Source organism: Lissotriton helveticus, chromosome 1_1, assembly GCF_964261635.1.
Source record: "Lissotriton helveticus chromosome 1_1, aLisHel1.1, whole genome shotgun sequence".
Taxonomy (NCBI): Eukaryota; Metazoa; Chordata; class Amphibia; order Caudata; family Salamandridae; genus Lissotriton; species Lissotriton helveticus.
Genome location: NC_136057.1, coordinates 1825765080 through 1825790373, shown reverse-complemented (window position 1 = coordinate 1825790373; position 25294 = coordinate 1825765080). Strand labels below are relative to the sequence as shown.

General features: G+C 44.4%; 1 protein-coding gene across 5 annotated transcripts in view; it reads left to right on the top strand.

Annotated features, from left to right (window-relative positions):
- The window catches only part of PTPRC (protein tyrosine phosphatase receptor type C), a 654339-nt gene that overhangs the window by 492022 nt on the left and 137023 nt on the right, over positions 1-25294 (top strand). For all 5 annotated transcript variants that reach the window (XM_078641033.1, XM_078641026.1, XM_078641055.1 and 2 more), the window contains 3 exons: positions 1508-1633; positions 12713-12870; positions 20237-20372. In XM_078641033.1, coding sequence (XP_078497159.1) covers positions 1508-1633; positions 12713-12870; positions 20237-20372 — 420 coding nt within the window. The remainder of the gene's footprint in view (positions 1-1507; positions 1634-12712; positions 12871-20236; positions 20373-25294) is intronic.

Genomic DNA, 25294 nt, shown 5'->3' with positions numbered 1-25294 from the left:
AATTATCGCTAGTTGTTGGTAATATGCCCCCCAGAGATTTATTTGCTGCTTCCTAATATGTCACCTGGACGTCAAGATGCCTATTTACGATCTGATTTGCGTCACTCTTGCACCACACAATGTGGTGGAAGAGTGACGCAAAACTTAAATCAGATTTATGAAGGCAAGCAAGGCCACTCTGCGTGGCTCCAAAAATCTAGAGTAAGGGAAGGCATCGTATATCGCTGCTTTGCCTTATTGTGCAATAGTGCAATGCAGTAGCGGTCGGTAGTGGGAGTAGCTGCCGGGCGGTGATGTGGGGGGGAGGGGCGGGGTGGGGCTTAGTAAACAATGGATTACGGCCGATTACAGGTAAGTAAACATATCAATAAATAAAACAAATGTTGTTGCGCGCACTGCATCCTCAAATGCGATGCAGTGCACGCAACGAAATTAGTTTTATTTATTTATATGTGTATTTACCTGTAATGAGCCGTAATCCATAGTTTACTACCCCCCACCCTGCCCCTCCCCACGTCACCACTCGGCAGCTACTCCCACCACCGACCGCTACTGGTGCAAGGGTGCCTGGTTTGGCGCTAGGCTGCCAAAAGGGCTCCAGCACAGAGGAAAAGACAGACATATTGCCTTAAATACGGCACATTATGGCCATTTTCCTGACTAACTAAATAGGCCCCCAAGGGTTTAAACCTAGCTGATCCAAACCAACAGTTCATTCTTCTAAGGCTGAAACATTCAGGGTAGGCAAACTTGTTTTTTGCAAGCAGCTGCTTGAACCATACATAGAATGACCTATCTTGCATCCTACGACACAACTTTACTCAGTTGCCGTCTATTCCTTGTTGCTGTATGAGAAAAGGTGAGCTGAAACTGCAATTAACTGCGCTGCACATGTCCTGTATCAGTTGAAAAGTTTGCCATGCATGCTGTCCCCGTGGTGCGCGTGAAGACGTTTCTCTACACAAAAGAAAGTGCTTTGTTAGCGGCTTTGTTAATGCTTGTATTTGCTAATGTCCATTTGTTAATTGCTTGCTCCACACAGTGACGTTTTTCCAGTTTGCCGAAATGCTGGATTGTTAGAGGCTCGGGCAAACTCTCAATAGCAACGAATTCTTTTTTAGCGACATTGGTTGTCCTCTAGTGCCCTCTCGTGGTTTGTTGTGGTGGCACCGTAATAGTCTATCAGCGGCACTTCCAGAGTGCTTAGGTATGGGGAAACAATGTGATAAGGACAATAGACACTGAAGCATTTTTAGAACTTTTCAGTAACTTCAGTGGGTCTGGTCTGCATTACATATTTACGATTTTCAAATAAAATCAGAAAGTAGGTGGGACACTACAAGACAACACACAACACTTTATTAACCAATGAAGGTCCAAAAAAGGTTCAGAGATGTTAGAAACTACGGCTAAATCTGAGATGCAAAAGTGGTACCATCAGATGAAATAATGTACGTATTGCTGTCCCCGAGCATTGGCTAACCATTGGCACCTCCTCGCCTTACAGGTCAAGTGTGCACAATATTGGCCCACCATGGAAACTGGTACATTGAAGTTTGGAAACATCACTGTGGTGATTAAAGAAGAGAAGAAGTGTCCTGATTACATTATTCGTAAATTGCAAATCTCGAACGTAAGTGGTTTGATTAATAACTTTTCTTATTTATTTGTCTGTTCATCTGTATTAATAGAATGTAGGGCTCGTGAGAAGGTGCCTTGCACATGGCAAATGGTTGTACTAGATCAGACTGTCAGAATGAGATTTCAAGTTGAGGGTAATAATCCGCTCCAGGATACTATTTTAGTAATAGAGCGCGCTACAAAAGCCTTTATATCATATCATATCATAATGGTCCCGAGCTGGCATGCTTTGCACGCACAGAATGACCACACCCCCCATTATAAAGTCCCTGTAACACCTAATTCGACTAGAAAAGGTTCTTTCAACCGAATTGAAAATTATAAAGTATGTAAGATTACCGCAAACAGATGATTTTGTTTAAACATGTTCGATAAGTCAAGAGTAGGGAAACTGCACACAAATGAGAGCTAACTTGGCAATCCAAAAAGAAGCACTATACCGCTGTACTAAATCTTCTCTTGGGATAATCCCCAAGTAGGATGGCATTCTTGCAGCCCAGAATCACCAATGCCTGTATTTGGCAGCCATTGTAATTCTCCTAGGGCCTCATTGATGCGGTATTGCCGTAGGGCAGCGCCGCAGGCCTTCCTGATGCGCCGCCCAATGGAGTAGAAAAGGGCAGGAATGCGCCGTATCTATCAGATATAGTGCATATCTGTCCTTTTCCCCTGATCCCGCGCACAGTGGTCAGCCGTGTGCTAACGCATGCACCTTTGCACCATGGTGCAGGGGTGCCTGCATTGCGGGGATGATTTTTTTTGCGCAGAAAGGGAAACCTTCCTACATAAAAACAATCACAAGAGGTTTTTTCCTCTTTCTATGTGTGCTGCAAAAAGGAAAAACGAGGAGAAATAAAGATATTTCTCCTCGTTGTGTCTCCCTTACGCCAGTGGCGTACGTTTTTGGAGCTGCCTTAGATTCTGGGTCAGTATCAAAAAGCCATGGATGTTGCTGGGAACGCCCCCAGCTACACCCATTGCACGCCCCTTTATAACTCAGAAAACTGTGTTAAAGGTAACAATATTCATGAGGTAGCATTAAGCCAAAAAAGTGGCTTAGTGCTGCCTCGTAAATATGGAGCAGGCTCCTGCAACATGGTATGTCACAGAAAGGGACATCCCGGCGGTGCAAGGGGCCTCATAAATGATGCCCCTAGTGTTTGGAATGATTCTAGAACATTTTCAGGATTCTAGAGATTGTAAAAATGAGTACTGTAAGAACTTCTTTTAAAGGAGTTATAAATAGCTACAATTTCTCAGTCATATACTTCGTTTAGCTTGATGTCTGGTAGTTAAAATTCCCAGGTATATCATCCATTACCTACATTTCGGACATAAGGCCTTGTGCTGCTAGCCCAGCAAAGCAAATTGATTCCTCTTCGGTCAATCTTCAAAAGACATATTGTCCTTCCTTGACTGTCTATTCTCCACCTCTTCTTCCTACTATCCTTTTCCTTTCCCGCCCACCTGTGGGTACAAACACAAGCCAGCTCAGTACGTCCCACTTCAAGCACACACTGCCACTCATATGCTCCAAGAGATGCCCTATGTAACCCAACTGTCATGCAAAGTTACCAATTTTTGCCCGCAGGTGACCTATACTGTACCCTTATATACTGTACTCTGTATATAAAACTCTTTTCTTAATAAAATCATTTGAAATTAAATACACAAACATGGGTGCCCAACCTGCTTCTAGGCAGGCCCGATCCCTGGAACAATTATCAGAGTAATCATGAGTATGGAAATTGACTCCATGTACACTCATTGGGGCATATTACCAAGGAAGTGGTGGAGAGAGGCATTAGCTGTCTTGGCTTAACGCCTCTCTCCGCCACTTCGGAAACGCCAGGCTGCACCATATTAACAAGGATATGGTGCATTCTGGCGTTTCTCCCTGCAATGGCGCTAAGTTATACAACTTAGCGCCAATGCAGGCACCCTTGCACCAGAGAGCAAGGGTGTCTGCAAGGAGGGAGGCTTATTTATGTGCAGGAAGGAGTTCCTTCCTCCACATAAACAAACCTGAAATGCCATTTTGTAACTTTCATGTGTCCAGCTTCGTGCATCACACATGGAAGTTACAAAATGGCATTTCAAAAAACGGTTTGTTCATGTACAGGAAGGGACACCGTCCTGTACATGAACAACCCGTGGCATTTTGCATTTTCTATGTGTGCTGCACAAGGCAGCACACATGGAAAAAGAAAGTAAAAACGAGGAGAAATAAAGCATTTCTCCTCATTTCGCCACCTTAAGACCAGGATTTTTCTGGTCTTAAGGTCGGCGCTGCAACCTATTATCGCCAAACTTGATTATAGGTGGCAGCGTCAACTTCAATGGTGTTGCGGTGGAACGCCCACCACAACCCCCACTGCACGCCCCCTTTCACGCTAAGTTTAGCATGAAAGGGGCCCTATTATCAAGGCAGCGTTGTGGCTTAACGCTGACTTGATAATAGGGTGCTGACCCTATCACCACCACAATGTCACAAAAAGTGACATTGTGGTGGTAATAGGGGCTTGATAATATGCCCCATTGTATGGTAAATTATTTTGTGTGAATATCATGACAGTCCGGTAAGCAACCCGACTTCATTAACCTACATTGGCTACCACTGTTTTTATGTTTTCTTCAGCTACTTTGGTCTAATGCACCCCAAATGTCATTGTTTTCATGAATTTGTATATTGCAATTTAACTTGCTCAACCTCTTTTAGGCCCACTTATGGTAATATTACAGAAACATTGCACTGATTTGAGAATAGGGAAAATGTTTGCTGCCTATGTAACACGATGATAGGCAAACAGATTTAGGTTAACTCTACTTTTTCATGTTATTCAATCAAGCCGCCGATGTTTTATAGATTTACAATGATCTTATAGCTTTGTTTCTTTAAGAAACCTCGACCACTTCTTTAGTACACAGTTTGTTACAAAATATTCTACTGTTGAAATAGTCCTGAAGATTTCAAGTGCTTTTCCTAAAGGAGAATGGCATTCGTCCATGCAACTGTAACCCTGGAAAAGGAAGGAGCCTGATGTATTGACTAAAGCCTTAGACATCATATGCTCAAATGTTGAGCATTTCTGTCACATCCCATTCTCTTCTTTCCTGTTCTCTTGATGTTCCTTTCCTCACCACCAACTCTCTGCTCCTTCACCAATCATCCAAATTCTTCAACTCTATCTTCTCTACCCATGCTCTGATCCATCCTATTTGCTCCCCTTTTTGGCCTTTTTTCTTTCCGTCGTACCAACAACTTACCTTTCACCGCCCCACCTCCCTGTTCCTTTCTCCAACTTACTGACAGAATTATAACTTCACCACCACCTTCTTCACTACCCCTTTGTGCCCTCTTCCCCCATTCTCTCATTTACTTCCCACCCACCTATCTCTCTGCCCCAGCTCATGTTCTTCATCCTCTTTACCCCCCCTTCCCCCCTCTCTCCATGAGCACCCTCTTTGACCCTTTTCCTTTTTTTCTTCACAATTTCTCATCTTCTCCTCCCAGCCATCTCCACCATTTGGATCTGCCCTTCACCTTAACTTGCCTTATGCAGCACCTTTCTACCTTTTCATACTAGGTCCCACACTGGTTCTCCAATTCAGTTTCACACTCCTCCATTACAAACCCTCCCACTCTCTATGTCACCTTTCTTACATCCTCACATCCCTTCTTCCAGTATCACACTATGGACGCAGCAGGAGGTGTGCATGGTCACAACAGCCAGCATTGAGTCATAGGACAAAGATCACCACTACTCACTCTTCTGAGATTGTGTACTGTCTGAGTATATCTAAGTAAGGATTATTGACCATTGTTGCTGAATGACCATACATAGGCGCGTCATTCGATCCCTTGGCTAGTTCGGATTTAAACGGTAAAACTAATTTAATTTAAAGATTATTTTCATACTCAGTGGTTCTATATCTTCCACCCTTGGTTCTCTAGTAACAATAATTATAAGAATACTTGAACATTTGATGGTGAATATAGCTGAGATACATGTTCTCATAACATTTTGTTTGATTGCTCGTTGTACATTAAAATATTGATTATTTATAGCATCCCTGAGACCTATCTTCTTTTAGGTTACGTAGCAATGTCTTTAATTTCTTTTTTAATGCTATATTTTTGTAAAGTTTGATTGGTTCTAAAACCTTTCCATAGAATGTTGCTCTATGAGTAATTGCTCAAAGCACTGCTTTCATAGACCGTTGGTCCTGTGGTCTCTTATTGCTGCAATTAAATAGTCAAAATGATCAATGGAAATGGTTATCTTTCCTCCATCCACCACCCCACAATTCAATATTGCATATGTTTTGTCTAGACCCCTGTGTCACAAACACAGATTAACCTATTCTTTTTTCAAAAACAAATGTGTAAAGAAACAAAAAGATATATATACTATATTGAAGGGAAAGGCCTACATGTGAGTTACTTCTGCCAGTGACAGGGTGGGCACCTTTTGAAGTTTAATTAAGTTCCAGGGCACAGCCCAGATTTTCATCCTGTTAGGGGGGAAAAACATTCCCTTCCACAACCAAGCGTGTTGTTCACTGTCTGAGATCACTACACATCTCACTCGAGGAGAGCCGTTAACAGCTATGTGTTAGGGGGAAAAACATCCCCTTCCACACCCAAGCGTGTTGTTCACTGTCTGAGATCACTACACATCTCACTCGAGGAGAGCCGTTAACAGCTATGCGACACTGAACACTGGCAGAAAGGCATATTTACCTTAGGCTAGAAAATGGCAAATTTCTAAAAGTAACCAATAAAAAGGTGATGGATGGAATGCTCAAATTAATCTCAGTCACTGGCAATAGCTCATGCTGCAATCCAATCCATAATGTTTCGCTGACCATGCCACATCTAGTTTGAGTAATTAGGGCGAATCCAGTCCTGGGTTGCTTGTGTTCCAGTTCAGGGAGGACCTGGCCTGGCAGTCCAGGCTGGACTGTTCCCATTGAAACAGAGTCAAGACTAATTTGCATATGGCCGGGTACAAACTGAGGTGGTTTTGTATGCAATATAGTGTTGGACTGGGAAGCGGCCCAGAGTAATTAGTGTAACGCTCTAAGAGGGATGTGTATGTCCAGACGTGGGTCCTGTGCACACTGTACATTGGGAACCAACCTATACCTGGCTCATGAGCCCTAACCAAGATGAAACCGGTCCTGGGTTGTTTGTGTTTCAGTTTATGGAGGACTTCACCTGGCATTTCAGACTGGGCTTTTTTCAATTGGATCAGGGATCTAGACTGATGTGCATACGGCTGGGTCCATACTCAGGTGGCATGATGTGCAAAATAAGGATGGATTGGGATGCAGCTAGGAATAACTACCAGTGGCAGAGATTAAGCATTCCATCTATTGCTTATTTGTATAATTTAACTTTGTAAAAGTGTCATTATCAAAATAGTAATTTCAAATCCGCACTTGAACATCAGATTGGATTTTAAATTACTCCTAATTTTAGTCCTTGAACTATGGTTCTAGCTATTCGCAAACTGGAGTTATTAATTGTAAGATGTTATAATGTAACACAGTGCTTTTCTATGGGAGAGCCTGCCTTGACGCAGTGAAAAACAAGTTTGGAGATTTTTCGCTGCCAGGCCATGTAAAACTTATGCACACAAGCTCTTGATTTTAGATACCATCCACCCTGAACTACAGGCATTTAGGGACTACCTTAAGCTTTGAAAAATGGAAGGTTTGGACCTGGTAAAGGTTAAAGGTTTATTTTGCCAGGTCAAGTTAGCAGTTTTAAAACCACATTCCCAGGCTGCAGGAGCAGACATAGAGTCATGTTTTCCCTTGGTGACTCGCTCTACGCTTCCCAGCTGAGTGGTCGCTCCCCTTTGGCTCCGGTATCGTTGTGTAGCGCTTTTGGCCGGAAACTGTCTGAAATTAATTGCCTGCTGTGTGCTTTGTATGCCGCTTTGTATATTTAATTATTAAGATTGCCAGCGCGACTTTCCTGCTCTTTTAGCGTATTCCCCAAGCGCCCTCCATTTTGTTGTTGTTGTCCTCCTACATAGCCCGCCCCGCCTCCCAGCTGAGCCGCCCTCCCACAGACTACAACAGCGCTCCGTTACCTGGAAGCGCTGTGACTCGCTCTACGCTTCCCAGCTGAGTGGTCGCTCCCCTTTGGCTCCGGTATCGTTGTGTAGCGCTTTTGGCCGGAAACTGTCTGAAATTAATTGCCTGCTGTGTGCTTTGTATGCCGCTTTGTATATTTAATTATTAAGATTGCCAGCGCGACTTTCCTGCTCTTTTAGCGTATTCCCCAAGCGCCCTCCATTTTGTTGTTGTTGTCCTCCTACATAGCCCGCCCCGCCTCCCAGCTGAGCCGCCCTCCCACAGACTACAACAGCGCTCCGTTACCTGGAAGCGCTGTGACTCGCTCTACGCTTCCCAGCTGAGTGGTCGCTCCCCTTTGGCTCCGGTATCGTTGTGTAGCGCTTTTGGCCGGAAACTGTCTGAAATTAATTGCCTGCTGTGTGCTTTGTATGCCGCTTTGTATATTTAATTATTAAGATTGCCAGCGCGACTTTCCTGCTCTTTTAGCGTATTCCCCAAGCGCCCTCCATTTTGTTGTTGTTGTCCTCCTACATAGCCCGCCCCGCCTCCCAGCTGAGCCGCCCTCCCACAGACTACAACAGCGCTCCGTTACCTGGAAGCGCTGTGACTCGCTCTACGCTTCCCAGCTGAGTGGTCGCTCCCCTTTGGCTCCGGTATCGTTGTGTAGCGCTTTTGGCCGGAAACTGTCTGAAATTAATTGCCTGCTGTGTGCTTTGTATGCCGCTTTGTATATTTAATTATTAAGATTGCCAGCGCGACTTTCCTGCTCTTTTAGCGTATTCCCCAAGCGCCCTCCATTTTGTTGTTGTTGTCCTCCTACATAGCCCGCCCCGCCTCCCAGCTGAGCCGCCCTCGCCCCTCCCCCCCACCCTCCTTATATGACAGCTGTTCCCGCGCGCAGCGTTCACGCGCAGCATCCGCGCCCAATCCGCGCCGAAGGTGCGCCAAAGGTAAGCCCGTCTACGCCCGTCCGCGCCTGGACCGCGCCCAGCGCCAGACCCCCTGCCCCTCGCGCTGCCCAGCCCTCCCGCATTACCTACGATGCCACCACCCTCCTAGCCGTCAACCCCGGTCGCGCCCCCAACTGCGTCCAAGCCGCTCCCGGACACACCCATGGACCTTTCTCCTGCTACTCCTGCAAATTCAGCGGCACCGACAACATCTCCGCTACGACCACACCACAGATTCCCGACCCCAATCACCTACATTGCATCCTCCTCAACACCCGATCGGTCCACAGGCACGCCATTGACCTATGGAATCTACTAGACACCATCTCTCCAGACGTCGCCTTCCTAACAGAAACATGGATGAACGCTTCCTCCGCCCCAGACATCACCATTGCCATCCCTGAAAATTATAAGATCACACGCAAGGACCGTACCGGCCACACAGGAGGAGGAATCGCTATCGTCCATAAAAAATCAATCCGCATCTCAACCAGCTCTGACACCAACCTCGCCAACTCCGAACACCTTCACTTCCAGATCCACATCGACCCCAAGACCACACTCAGAGGCACCCTCCTCTACAGACCACCAGGACCCCGCGCAAAATTCAGTGAAGACATCACGGACTTCATCACTCCACACGCGCTCCCCTCCAAAGACTACATCCTTCTGGGAGACCTCAACTTTCACCTCGAAAAGATCAACGACCGCAACACCACCACCCTCTTGGACAACCTCGCCAACCTCGGACTTAAACAACTGGTCACTTCCCCCACCCACATCGCAGGCCACACACTCGACCCCATCTTCACCTCCAGCAAACATGTCTCCTTCAACCACACTACGGATCTCCTCTGGACTGACCACAGCTGCGTTCACTTCACCTACAACAAGCCAAAACCCACCAACCACCTCCAACCAACTCTGCAAAGAAACTGGAACAAAATCACCATCGACCAGATCTCCTCATCGCTCCTTCTAAACACCCCAGCCCACTCTTCTAACCCAAACCAAGCCACCGCCAACTTCACCCTTTGGTTATCCAACACCGCCGACACCTTAGCACCACTGAAAAAACGTCAAAGCAAACCTGGCAGCAAGAAGGCCTCATGGTTCAACGATGATCTTAAGAAGTCCAAGAAACTCTGCCGCTCCCTCAAAAAGGCCTGGAAAAAAGACCCAACCACTAGCACTAAGGACGCATTCAAAAACGCCACCCGCACACACCACCAATTAATCCGAAAGGCCAAGAAAACAGCATTCAAGGATCGACTTGACAACAACGCCCACAACAGCAAGGAACTTTTCAACATCGTCAAGGAATTTACCAATCCCTCGGCCAACTCCAACGACATCACCCCCTCTCAAACCCTCTGCGACTCCCTAGCCTCATTCTTCCACAACAAAATTACAGACATCCACAACAGCTTCGACAACCAACTCGGAGACCAACCCACCGAACCATATGCTGAACATTCTCCCCCCTTGAACACCCTTAACGACTGGAACCCAATCTCCACTGAGGACACCATCCGCCTGAGGAACTCCATCCACTCAGGATCCCCCACAGACCCATGTCCTCACCACATCTTCAACAAAGCAGACTCCGTCATAGCACCACACCTCCGAGACGTCATCAACTGCTCCTTCAACTCCGCCACCTTCCCGGAAAGCTGGAAACACGCTGAACTCACCGCCCTTCTGAAAAAACCCACAGCGGACCCCACCGAACTCAAAAATTACCGCCCCATTTCGCTCCTTCCATTCCCGGCCAAAGTAATCGAGAAAGCTGTCAACAACCAGCTCGCCGCTTTCCTCGAAGCCAACAAATCCCTCGACTCCTCACAGTCCGGCTTCCGAGCAAAACACAGCACTGAGACCGCCCTCATCGCAGCAACAGACGACATTCGAACACTACTGGACAATGGAGACACAGTCGCCCTCATCCTCCTCGACCTCTCTGCAGCCTTCGACACAGTCTGCCACAGCACCCTTTTACAACGCCTCAGAAATATCGGAATACAAGGAAAAGCACTTGAATGGATCACCTCGTTCCTCACCGGAAGAACCCAGAGAGTCCGCCTTCCACCATTCAAGTCCGAGGCCACTGAAGTCATCTGTGGCGTACCACAAGGATCCTCACTCAGTCCCACCCTCTTCAACGTATACATGAGCCCTCTCGCGACCATCGCCCGCCAACACAACCTCAACATCATCTCTTACGCGGATGACACTCAACTGATCCTCTCTCTCACTAATGACCCCAGCACCGCCAAAACTAACCTACACGAAGGAATGAAAGAAGTTGCCGAATGGATGAAACACAGCCGTCTGAAACTGAACTCAGATAAAACAGAAGTCCTCATCTTAGGTACTTCCCCCTCTGCATGGGACGACTCTTGGTGGCCGGAAGCTCTTGGAAAAGCACCCATCCCGACAGACCACGCACGGAACCTAGGCGTTATCCTGGATTCTTCACTCTCAATGAACAGACAAGTCAGCGCCGTATCCTCATCCTGCTTCAACATTCTCCGCATGCTAAAAAAAACATTTCGCTGGATCCCCACCGAAACCAGAAAAACAGTCACCCATGCTCTGGTCACGAGCCGACTGGACTACGGAAACACCCTCTACGCAGGCACTACCGCTAAACTCCAGAAGAAACTCCAACGAATCCAAAACGCCACAGCCAGGATCATATTAGACATCCCGCGCAACGAACACATCTCTGGTCACCTGAAAGACCTCCACTGGCTACCCGTCAATAAGAGGATCACTTTCCGAATGCTAACCCACGCACACAAATCACTCTACGACATCGGACCAGAATGCCTCAACTCACGACTGTCCTTCTACACCCCCTCCCGCCAACTACGCTCTTCCAGCCAAGCCCTCGCCACTGTACCTCGCATCAACAAGACCACAATGGGAGGCAGATCCTTCTCATACCTGGCTGCTAAAACATGGAACTCACTCCCCACTTACCTTCGCCTTACCCAGAACCACCTAGCATTCAGAAAGCAACTTAAAACGTGGATATTTGACAAGTAATCCCCCTCCCCTCCCTAAGCGCCTTGAGACCCTCTGGGTATGTAGTGCGCTATATAAATTCTTTGACTTGACTTGACTTGACTTGGCACTCTAGTGGAGGCACACTAGATGCTGCAGTTCACTAGTGACATTTAACTTAGAGGACCTGGGTACACAAAGTACCATATACTAGGACGTATGGTAACTTTAATATGAAGCTCAGGAATTAGACACATCCATATGTTTTTAGGGGTAGAGCCCTACTGTTTAGAGTCCATACACCAGCAATAAAATCCAGCAAAAATTGGGGGGGGGGGGGGGGGGAGTGAGGGGAGTGACCGTACAAAAAGGGCTTTTTCTTACAACAAGTATGTATTGTCAAGTGTAATTAAAGTATTAAATACTTGGCTATATTTTTGCTTCTAAGGATTTTTATGTCTTTTACATCTGGTTGTTTGGATTGTTGTGAGTATATTTGGTGTACCTGTGATTTCATACGGGGAGTGAATTTTGTTGGTTTCCCAGTATGGGACTTGGGTGGGTGGGATAGGGGAGTTGGTCACAAACAAAAAAAAGAGTAAAACACCCTTGCTATATTTACCATGTATTTACCATATAATTAATGTTGTTTCTTAAAGAAATATTTACATTAAATTGTTACCTTAATTTGTGTATGTTCCTGTTCATTAAAATGTTTAATTCTTAACTTTTATAATTGATTGATTGATACACTGAACCATGAATATTTTCATCCTGCAAATAGCCCTGGGACCAGGATTTCAGAGCCCCAGTCAAATGTATATTCCCCATTTGGGCACTCCCCTTCCCTTAGCAACTAGTGGATTTTCTATAACCTGGTGCTCTCTTGTGACCCATGGTGGTAGGGGAAGGCAGCTACATTCAAGTGCACTAAGTTTGGGCCAGCCTTGCCTATGTATTTTCTTCTCAATAAGTTATCTGTGTCAAAAATACCTGTTATGCAATGTGTCTGATCTTTACAGAAAAACGAGAAGACCCCTGAGCGAGATATCACTCACATTCAGTTCATCAGCTGGCCTGACCACGGTGTGCCCGATGACCCCTACCTGCTTCTCAAGCTGCGCCGCAGGGTCACTGCTTTCAGCAACTTCTTCAGTGGCCCCATCGTTGTTCACTGCAGGTAAAGACACACTAATATATACAAATAAATAAATAGTAAAGACAACTATATCAATTGAACAGTCATCATTTAATTTAGTGATGGATGTAAGGTGGACAAAAACATTTTTTTTACACAATGCACTGTCAATGGGGAACAGTCTGGGTAGGTTGTTGCTGAAACGGGGGAAGATAGCTTAGAACTGCAGGGCACTCCCACATTCAAATTTAGGTACGTAGTCATATGACAAATTAGAAACTTTAATGGGAAATTTATGAAAAAGTGGCTCAGCTCAGCAAGTCACCTTGCTGCACTTCTCTATGTCACTGGGAAAGGACATGAATACACTATATTTAAGGCATGTGGAGCATTCCTAATTTTTACCTCTGTGATAGCGCATAATGGGCTGCCTAGCACCAATGCAGACAGCCTTTCATCAGGGTGAAAGGGTGTCTACGTTACATGCAGAATTGTTTTTGCATAGGAAGGGACACCTTCCTGCATTGCTTAAAAGATTATTGTTGCACAGGAAGGGACACCTTACTGCACAAAAGCAATCCTGAGAGGCAGAAACAAGAAAAAATAAAGATATTCTCCTCGTTACGCATCTCCTGGGGTGGCATATCTTTTTGGTGCATTCCCAGGTTTACAAGGTCTTGTAAATCTGAGAAAACATCAAAAACCATGGGAGTTGTGTGGGAACACCCGAGCAACTCCCACAGGATCGCTTTTCCAGGGCAGAGTGTAACGCAGCGCTTTACCCCAAAGTTTTGGAGTCACTCAAAGCAGTGCAAAGTGGCTTTGCTTGGCATCAAAAATCTGACCAAGAGTTTTGCATCACACATGTACCATGTTATGTGCTGCAAACGTGACGCAATGCTCTCATAAATATGCCCCATAGTTTACATATTGGAGGAATTAGCACAGATTATGTTCAGGGCAACAGGCACTGTGCAACCATGGAGCACCAAATTCTGTAGCAAATTGACTAAATTATGATGTACGTAAAGCCGAATTCTGGGGCATTCTGTAGAAAGGTTCTCAATCATTTCTCATTAATTTTGAAGAGCATTGATGCAAAAAAATAATAATGCCAAAATGGAATATACCTGTTACCTCCAGGTTGTTTTAGAATCTAGCGATTTTAATGAACAGATAACATCATTGTACAATAGCTCTACAATCTTTATAGAAACAAACTTGCATTATATTGACTTTTTCTTTATAGAGCTAAATCCTGACCGGAAGGTATTGTAGCACTTTACATGAGCACCAGTTACATTACACAAGGACACATTCATTTTTGTAGGGACTGGGAGATTAAGGGTCCAGTTTATGAAAAAGTCACACAATGCAACGCAATAAGTCATCTTGCTGCGCTGCACTGCATGACAGGGAAAGAGCAGAAATGCCCCATATTTAAGGCAATACAGCACATTCCTACCTTTTCCTCTGTTCTGGTGCCCGTTTTGCAACTTAGTGCCAATGCAGGCACCCTTGCACTTTGGTGCAAAGGTGCCTGCATTGCATGCATGATTGTTTTTGTGCAGAAAGGGGTATCTTACTACACAAAAACAATCCTGAGAGGCACATTCATCTTTCTATGAGTGCAGCAGAATGTAACACACATAGAATTAGGAAGAAACAAGGAGAAATAAAGATATTTCTTTTTGTTACACCTCTCCTGGGAAGGCATATCTTTTTGGTGCATTATCATGTCTACCAGTCCTTGCAATTCGAGGAATGCATCAAAAACCATGGGAACCCATGCAACACCCATGGAATGATTTCCCAGGGCATAGTAAGGCAACCAAGCGATTTGCACTGGCTTGTGTTACTCCAGATTTACGAAGACATTCAGGGCCATGCAAAGTGGCCTTACATAACTTCAGAAATCTGACTTAAGGTTTATGTCGCCCTTGCATCATGTTGCGTTGTGCAAGTGCTTTGCAAACCAACTTGTATATAGGCCCCAAAGTGATTTGCCCAGAATCAAAGGATGTTGAGCCGATGCTGAGACTCAAACCTGGCTCCCCAGTTCAAAGATTTTCAGATCTGACTGTTACGACCCATCCTCTCCCCATAATCATTACACCCATGGCCAAGCCTCACCACGTCTGTCTCAGATAAGGACCCTCATTTGCAGCAATCCTGAGGTACAGCTATCAGGAACAAGGTCTACAGGCATGTCTTTCACCTCAAACCACCTAAACCCACATGAGGGATACCATAAAAAAGGCACCATAAAGTGTGCCAAAAGTATGTTTTCTCAGTTTGTCCACCAGAGTGCACATAGGCGTCTACACATTCCCATAGCTAAAGAAGGCTGCAAATTAGGGAATGATACCCAGAATTGTCTCAATAAAGTGTTGTCTTCCCTCTTCATTATTTTCAAAAGGATGCTGTCTCTCCAGCCATAGAAGCCTAGGTTGAATGTTGTTAACCCCTTCGACGCTCATGACGAGCTCAGCTCGTCATGGAGTTTCCATTGGTTTCAATGGAAATTACATGGGAATGTTGGGCATGGCTTAGCATCCAAGTGGTTAAAGACTGGACATTTAGAAATACAGTCACATTAGTATTTAGGCAGATTTATCTCTGACCATTCGTCCTTAGTGTTTGAATATGCTGAATGTAACGACTCTCCACGCATACCTATGTGGCTGTTAAATCTCAAGGCTCTACAAGATGCTAGTTTTTAATTGGATATTCAGGAAGTGATTAGTACATATGTAGAAAGCAACTGAGCAGTCCCTGGATTAATAGTGAATGAGTGGGAAGCAATGCAGGTTGTGGTCTGGGGGGACTGTCTGGGAAAGATGTACGGGGTGAGCCAGCAGCTCAGTCTGGAGCAGATCCGACTTGAGTCACTATCGGTCCAGTTGCAGAAAAAAACAATTCGGACCCTGGAATGAAATAGGAATGAGTAGAGATGAAATGTGAAATAGCTGAGAACCTGGATGCCTCGAATAAATTGACCCCTAAAGCACTTAGGCAGAGACTCCACAGAGATGACGACCAAGCTCTTTGCCAGGGCCAGTTTTGGTTCCCAGTCCGGCCCTGATGAAAGGACAAGGTCCAGTATAGACAGGGTCTTGGTGACACTCAATATTGAAAAAGCATTTTATACACTAAATTGAGAATATATGTTTACTGTGATTCAATGCATGGGAGTGGATCTGGTCTTTTAAGAGGTGGAATAAACTTTTATAAACGGATCCTGTGTTGAGGGTGAGATCTAGAGATGTTGCATCAGACCCATGAAATGGGGAATGGGGAGCCAGATCGGGTTGTCCTCTTTCATCCTTTTTGTTTGCCCAGGCAATCAAACCCTTGGCCATCAGACTGAGAACAGTACTAAGTGACTGGAGCTTTGTAACTGGGAACGTGGTACACGTAGTGCCACGATATGTGGATGACTTACTAGTGTACCTTCAGCAGCCAAGAAAATCACTGCTTATGTTGATGAGAGAAATTGAGAGATTCGTGCACAGGTCTGGACTGAGCGTTAATTAATAGAAAAAAACACTGTTTTTCCATCTGGGGTCCTTACAGGAGGTGACACGGGAATACCTTCCTCAAGTGGAGCTTAGATGGAAGACAGATGATACGTGAGAGAAGCAATACAATTACAATATGGACAGAGTGTTGTGAGGACTCATGGATTAGATGCCCCTCTAGAATTTCCTGCTGCTGTCTATCATGGGCCAAATAGCACTTGCCCAGATGGCAATGCTCCCAAAGTGCCTTTATTCTTTAGGGAATACATTCTGTCTACTGCTGAAATCCACCTTTAAAGAATTGGTTAGCTCCTAATTTCCCTGGTGTGGGCAGGTAAAAGAAGCAAAGTGAAATTATAAGTGCTTAAAAGAGACTGACAGGAAGGTGGAATGGGATTGCCCAATATAGAATTGTACTATTTAGCAGCACAGTTGCAGTGTTGGGAAGAGATAGATAATTGAGAGTAAAGATTATTATGCTGCACACTTGCGGGGGCCATCTACCGACCATGCTCATGAGTGGCAGAGGCACATTACGGCAGACTTCGCTGTATGGGAAGGCTTGGTAAAAAGAGTTCTGAGAGGATCTCCCTCACTGGAGATATGGTGGTTGCAACCAATTCATAATACATTGTGGGACATGTCTGTGGCCCATTGGATGGAGAGGGGGTTGTTGTATCTTGGCCGATTTGTATCCTGGGGAAGAATTTATAATCTGTGAGGAAAACAGAGAAGCATTTGGGATTGGTGAGTTGCAGTTCCTTCAATATGCCAAATTAACTGGTACAGCTAGAGGGATCTTACGGGGTGACTCCAAAGTTCTGAACACTTTTGCTATCCACGGGTGGTCTCACAGGTATACACAACTCTAAAACAAGATAGAAGGGACAACCATTAGTGGTTAGGCAACACTGGCAGAATTTGAGTGGGAGATAGCTTGTGCTCTTGTGCAAGAGTTCTCTAGCAAAGGAGTCTTTAATTCAATGTTCTGTACTGCACCAACCTCATGCCAGTTAAATTGCATGAAATGTACTCACATCTGCCGGGTATGTGTAATAGGTGCCGGCGACAGAGGCTTCCTTTCATCATGTGACATAGTCATGTAGCATCCTACAGCACTATTGGGATGAGATTATATCCAAGGTGAGGAGGGTGACATGGATATGTTTGGAGACCTCAGCTAGACAATGTCTGGTGGGCATTCTACCAAAATCCAAGAATAAAAACGTCCAGTGGAAATTTGTGCTCCTGGTCTTAGTATTGGGCAAGTGCCCCATAGCAATAGAAGTGAGACGCCCAAGACACCGATGGGTACCCCAATGGAATAAAGATGAGTTGGAGTGGACTTTTGCTGAGGAGATTAGTATCCGTGCAGTTGGAATGGATGCATTGACCCCACAGGACCTGCAGTCCAAATTGATGACTGATTTTTTGGGGCGAAGCGTGAGGAACTGAGGGGCATATTATCAAGGACACGCGATACATTATCGCCGCTTTTATCTGCAGGAAACTGCCGATAAAGCAGCGAAAATGGCCTTGATAATATGCTCTATGAATTCCAATCGAAGCCCATGTTAGATGTGAAGACATCTAACATGGGCCACTGGATTCAAGCAAGCCGGGCTGAAGACGACTGGAATGCCAGAAACCGGTCCTCGGAAGCTTGTTTCCGGTCCAGGGAAGACATGGCTTGGCAGTTCGGGCTGGACTGTTCCCTTGAGGCACAGGGTCAGACTGATTTGCATATAGCCATGTCTGAACTGGGGTGGCAGAGTGGGCTAAAGAACGGTGATGGACTAAACCCAGATCTTTTGACTGGGTGTGAGTGTTTGATTGATTCAGATGCTCCGTCCATCACCACCCCCTTTTGTACCGCTTTTGGCCGCCATAAGTGTTGCAGGGTATGCTCAGACGTGAGTCCCTTGCTCACTTTGCCACTGGATTCAAGCAAGACGGGCTGAAGACGGCTGGAATGCCAGAAACCGGTCCTCGGAAGCTTGTTTCCGGTCCAGGGAAGACATGGCTTGGCAGTTCGGGCTGGACTGTTCCCATGAGGCACAGGGTCAGACTGATTAGCATATAGCCATGTCTGAACTGGGGTGGCAGAGTGGGCTAAAGAACGGTGATGGACTAAACCCAGATCTTTGACTGGGTGTGAGTGTTTGATTGATTCAGATGCTCCGTCCATCACCACCCCCTTTTGTACCCCTTCTTTTTGTTAGCATAAAAAATGTGTCTTCGAGGAAAAAAGAAAACAACAGCTCCAGAATCTAGCACCATCGCATGCTAGACTGTGTTAGCTGCTATATCATTAATAAAGTGTACGTTTCCTTTAAAAATCTACCTACAGATAAAAGAAGAGTGCCTTTTTTACAAGAGTACCAGAAAAATGCATGTCTCGTAGATAATGCCCATTCTGCACCCCCTGTTTTCCCTCTACCTTACACTGTTGTCTTGACCAGCCAAGATGTTTGAAGACAACCATTGTTCCTCAGTTTACATACCACCATCACACAGCTTATGCAAGGCTGGGTCGCTTTGACCTCGTTCAGCCTTCTGGAATATTATTATCGATGCTGGCATAAGGCAACATCTTTGGAATCATGATTCATAATTCTCTTTAGTATTGTGGCTTAGGTGCCAAGAAGTCGTTATGCAAAGTCAGCCAAGCAAAGTAAGGGGCATATTAGCAAGCGGCAGCGATAATTATCGCTGACCGCTGCTAGAGTGAGGAAAACTATCGCCCACTATCGCTGGCGATAATCTCCATGGTAGCGTTGTATTAACAACGCTTAACGCCATGGAGATAAAAATCCCAGCGATAGCGGGGATTATCGCCGTTTTCAATGGAATATCGCTGGTTTTACAGCGATATTCCATTGAAAATGGCGATAACCTTGCTGATAGGGCAGGACAATCTTAGACATGTAATCCACCTCCCATTGGATTACATGGCTAAGAACAGGTCACAAGCAGGCGTTAGGAAAGTAGCGTTAACTGGGGTTAGCGCTACTTTTCCTAACGCTCTGCTTATTAGCGAGCAGCTTGTTAATAGGAGAAATGTCGCTTAGCGACATTTCTCCTGTTATTTTGCCCTGGAACGCCCACTTTGCATCTCATTAGAGATGCAAAGCTGGGCGTTATTGACAAGGGTGCAAATTCAGCAAAACACGCGATAGCGTGTCTTTGCTGATAGGGGGAAGAAATTATCGCCGCTTTTCGGCCGAAAACGGCCGCAAAAACGGCGATAATTTCAATTTGCCTGCCTTGTTAATATGCCCCTAAATCCTGTGCGAGGAGAAATGTAAAAATAAAAATAAAGCAAATCAAAAAGAAGAAAAAAAATGTACCAATAGATTTGTTCCGTGAAATCCACTCAAATTAAAAATGATGTATGAATGGTGATCCTGACAAATTACCTTTCCTGTCACCGTACGCCAAAATGGAAGGATACAGTTGATTCAAAGTCTATTTTAGATTTCGTTATGCTTATTTTATATGCCATCTGAATGGTCCACAGTGTGGGGTGCTTCTTCATGTCCTCTTGCATGAAATGTGAGGTTCACTATGTCGTCTTTTCGTCACCATGTGATCAATCCCTCTTATTCGATAGCGCGATAGAATGGGTGCCACTGAGGGTTTGCATTACTGTGAAAGAGAAAGATCTTCAGCTTTGGAAAGAGACACTTGTGCAAAGAAATTGACGCCCTTTAATATCAATTGTTACATTGCATTGTTTAATTAGCAGCCCAAAGTGAGTGATTGCTGGTCGTTTAGCGTAGTAATTAATCTTTGAAAACCTTCCAGTGGAATATAGTGGTTTAAAAACAACTTACTAAGTAATTGGTTGGTGTCTTTTAACTTGATTATTTTTTAAATGTTTTCAGTGCTGGTGTTGGGCGCACAGGGACTTATATATCGATTGATGCAATGATGGAGGGTTTAGATAGCGAGAACAGAGTTGATGTCTATGGGTTTGTTGTGAGTTTACGCCGGCAGCGCTGCCTCATGGTTCAAGTTGAGGTAAGTTCTCAGAATCCTATTGCATGCATTTTTGTATTGTTTATTTTTGGTTTTTTTTAATATCTAATTTCATGCTTTCTTCATTCTGAAGGTGATACTTAGCACTGAGGGTGAATATTATTGAGTTTTGCTTGCTTAGCACTTGGCATAACTACCCGTTTTCCGCAGCCCAGCTTGTTTGTTGTCTGCATGTTGTGTTTTTCAATTCCAAAGTTTATTCAGTTTTCTAAAAACAATTTACAATGAACATATTAATGGTGGCATTCCAATTTGGAAAATTGTTTTACATTTTTCAGTAACATTGAAATGCACTAATTTCATTGTATTTTACAGTGTGACTGGGAAATATGGCTCCAGGTGCATCATTGTAGCCTCTCTGACTGTTGGTTAAAGTCCTGCACTAATACATGGCAGAGGAAAGAGCTCTGCTGGGTGTGAAACCACACCTGAAACCATTAAAAAAAGTAATCCCTTCTTGATTTGTAGCCCACAGGGCAGGGTGCTTAATATATAAAAGTGTGACATACTAGATCTTAAGAAAGATGCGTTCCTACTGTTAAGAAAGACAAGAAGGGTTTTTATTGTACAAGGAAAAGGGGCATTTATGCCTGAGCTGCCTATATGGAATTTAAATTTGGGGATGTGAAACGCACTCCTTTTTACTTAGTTTTATATTTTTAGGAAATTTCTTGTTGTGCTTATCCAAGGGTGTGCTGGGAGGGGAGGAGCGGCCAATCTCCACAAGGAATGAATGAATGTACACTAGTGACTGTCGTCATTAGACCCTTTCCTCACTACCTTTAGCAGAAATCCATCTGCTTTTGTAATCTGAATTAAGAGCCATGTGCTTTGAATTTTCAACAAGTTTATTGATGTGACTTTTTTCAAAAATACATGATAAATGTTTTTCTTGTTTCGAAGGCAATCTTGGTTGCTTCTTTAGTGATCAAATTACTCAGTTTGCTGAGTTAAGTAAACTGAACTCCATTACTTAAAAAGGAAAATTCTCCTGTCCCAATGCATTTCGGGATACAATCCCTTCATCAGGGGCACTGCAAAAACAATATGATAAACATGTTTAGCCTAAGGCCCTCGGCACACTACGTGATACATTGATTAAATAACAAAATCAAATTTACATTTTGCAATATTCATCAACTGATGTTATTTACTACATAAAAAAACCTAAGGAGGAACCTCTTCTCGATGTAATGTTGTGTACACATATAAACATTCCCGTGCTTATGAATACCTGAATTGCCTATGTTCCCGACTATGGAACCATGTTACCAGAAAGCTTTAGAGAAACATGAAATACCGTATGATTCCTGATAGGAAAAGAAGGAAAGTTAATGAACTGTCCCAAGTTAGACGATGTTAGACAACAGTAGTAGGCACAAAAATAGTGACGAAAATAAGACAAAACTGAAACAAAGAAAGAACGACACTCACCAATAATGCTTACTGTCATGTGGTGCTTAGAGAAAGTTCAAGACCTGGAGATCAACGAATATTCCACTTTGCGCCTATGAGATTAATGATTGCACTATGATTATAAAACGATCCTATGGAATGCGTGAAGGCAGAATAAACTAGATGACTGGTTATCGTACCGTAATTGTAGAATCCAATCTAGATGGGTGATCTTCGATTTAAGTCGATGGGATAGCTGTTGAATAAACAATCGCGAATAAAACAATAGCTTGGAGATTGATGAAAAAAATAATAATCTCACAGTCCTGATCAGGAAAATGCTAAAAACTTCAATAAAGGTTTCTTTGTAATAATTATCCACAATCTATTTCTATGGTGTAAGTAGAGTTTGAGGAGAAGTGAAAAACTTCTAAGCATGTAGAACAATAGAGCGTCTTCCTGGGACATGGGGCTAGGAGGGGTAGTCAATGCCACCTAACCGGGAATGCAGCAGTTCGGAGGAGACAGGCACCCATTGGCAGACATGGGGCCAAAGCTGAGGCCAGGCTTTTGCACGCCTATGTCAATAAGGACATACATGGAGGAAGTTTTTGAACCAGTGATCCCCCTAAGGCATTCCCGTCTGCTCCCAGAGGGGGGGGGGGGGCTCTTCCAGCTCAGTCAGAAGAGGTGAATCTTGACTTAAATAGGAAAGAACCCATGAGGGGACTGGAAGCTCTGAAAGCAGGAGCCATAGTTCTACCAATCTAAACAAAAGGCTCCTGTGATAGCTTTCAGGCAATGAAACATTAATTGCTGCAAAACTGTGACCGCTGGTTGCTGTCTTTTCTGCAGTTATTTAAACAGGGAATGTCACAAATCGCTAGTGGAGGGGATAAAAATAGCAATTGATTACCAGTTAATCGGAATACTATTGGATCTGGGGAAGACTTTAAGTACCTGTGAAGAGGACTAAAGTATATTGCGCTCTCCACCTGAACATATGGCCGAAAAGCGTTTTCGTGTGGTCAGCTGGCTGACATCTTGTATTTCTTCAGGGAAACAAAAGGCTGAGAAAGGGTCCATTATGGGTGAGAAAAACAGTTGTCCAGTGGAAAGTGGACTGCATTGGACTGTATAGATGCACTGACTGGAAAGAGATCTGGACACCAGGATGCTTTCATGGAAGTCCTGGGGCTGTGGGAGAGACCAAGAATAAATGTAGGATTTTTGAGTGGAAGCAAAGGCAGATAGGTTTACTCCACCTTTGCAGCTGAGACAGGACCCCACCATAAGACTGCCAGGAAAGTTAAAAGCTTTTGAGCTTACGAGCCTGGACTGTAACAGAATCCGACAACATTTAAAAATCATGACTGCTTTGCTGATAGTCTTTGATGCTAGAGTCCTCTCCTGCGTCCACTCTAATAAGGCTATAACTAACTTTTAGGTGTGGGGCTACTCACTGAGGAAACACCAAAAATAAATGTTAATGTACTGGCGAACCCATCTTTTGCACTTTACAAGTGTGATGGGGCAGTAGCAGCACATGGTGCCCCATATCAAGTGGGCTTGGCTGGAGCAGGTGGCCTTGCTGAAGGCAAGGGGCGCAAGAGGAACTTTAAAGCTATGGTGAAGCAAAGTAGATAACCTTTCTGCCTTTTGGGAACAACAGCAGTGCACCATGCAGGCAAGAGGGATGAGTGGGACAGAGGAGGGCCGTAGAGGTACCAGTGTCATGCTGAAATTGTGACAATTGGAGATGGCCGAGGGAGGAGTACAGAGCAGTGAGAAAACAGTGAAGTTGTGATTTACAGTGGGGAGAGCACCCCGCAGGGGAGAGTGGCAGGTGCACATGAAGATCCAGGCATCAGTCAAACAGAACCTAACCAGAACACCTGAAGTAAGAGGACTTTCAGCACTAAGGTGGCCAACTTGGAATTTAACTCCGGTCGTATAATGAAGAGAATACAGTGGAAAGTTATAAAACTGAAAACCAATACTTACTGCCTGAAAATAACGCCTATCTGAAATTCCCTTGGAACAAACACTAGACAATAACCACAACTTCATCTAAGCTGTGTATATTTTTATTTCAACGAATTTTAGATGAGAAGCTTCACCAGAGCAAACATTATCTCTACTACCAATTGTGTACCCAAGTAACATCCATGACTCAATATTGCAATTTGAGTATTAAGAAGGAAATAGTCTGCCTGAGACGTTAATAAATCCTTACATACTGAATCTTACATCTCTATAACAGTGGTCCAGATCTTGAGCATGTTGAAGGCAAAATCAGTATGACAGCTTCAATTCTCTGAAGCTGTTGCATAAAAACAAAACACAAACAGCAGAGTGACGACATGGCAGACACAGCACTCGATATGTTACTAAAGGTGCTGGCAAACATCAAGGTCTCTATACATTCAGTAGACACAGTGGTATCGAATACAACATCAAAAGTCGAGCCACTATGTAAAGATATAGCTACTTATCAATGTTCCATGAGAGAAACTGAAAAGTGGGTATCGGAGGTGGGACAGAGACTGGAAAACCATCTTGAAAGGGGACCAGACAGATGGTACCTACATAGAAAATCTGTCAATCTAGAAGATAGGAGTTGGCAAGATACGTTTGGGATTACTGGGATGCCTGAGAACCTTGAGAATGAGAATACAATAGGGTTCCTCATCACATTCGTACCGAATCTTCTGAAAATGCAATTTGAGCACCCAATGGCATTTCAAAGAGCACATTGAGCAAAAATACAGTAGGATGCCAGGCCAGATAAACTCCCACAAATACTGGCGTACTGCCTCTTTTGTCAACAAGCCAAATCATACAGACAGCAAATAAATACTGCCTTACCAGCTTGAAATCCATCAAATATACATTGCAGCAGTTTTTCTTACAAAACAAATCCAAGGAAGAAAATGTTTTAGCCTTCTGTGCCTATGTAAAAATGGAAACTATCTTATATGACCTCATAGAACCAACAAGCATGTTAATTATCATTGACAGAAGAATGAGAGAATTTGATGAACTGGATGTTTAGACCTGGAATCATTGGCGTGGGTTTCCCCGTATTTTTGCCTTTGCCCCCTGTTATGTTGTCTAGATGCTTTGGGCACTTTGCCACTGCTGTTCCGTGCCAAAGTGCCAGTGCTCCCATTGTACATTGTTATGGATTGGTGATTCCATGATTGGCATATTTGATTTACTAGTTAGTCCCTAGTACAGTGCACTGCGTGTGCCCAGGGCCTGTAAATCAAATGCTGCTCGTGGGCCTGCAGCATTGATTGTGCCACCCACATAAGCATCCTGTAAATGTAACTCAAACCTGCCACTGCAGTGTCTGTGTGCAGTTTGGTACTGCCATGTCGACCTGGCAAGTGCACCCACTTGCCAGGCCCTAACTTTCCCTTTTCTTACATGTGAGTCAGCCCTAAGGTAGACCCAAGGTACCCCTGTGGGCAGGGTGCAGTGTACATGAAATGTAGGACATGCCT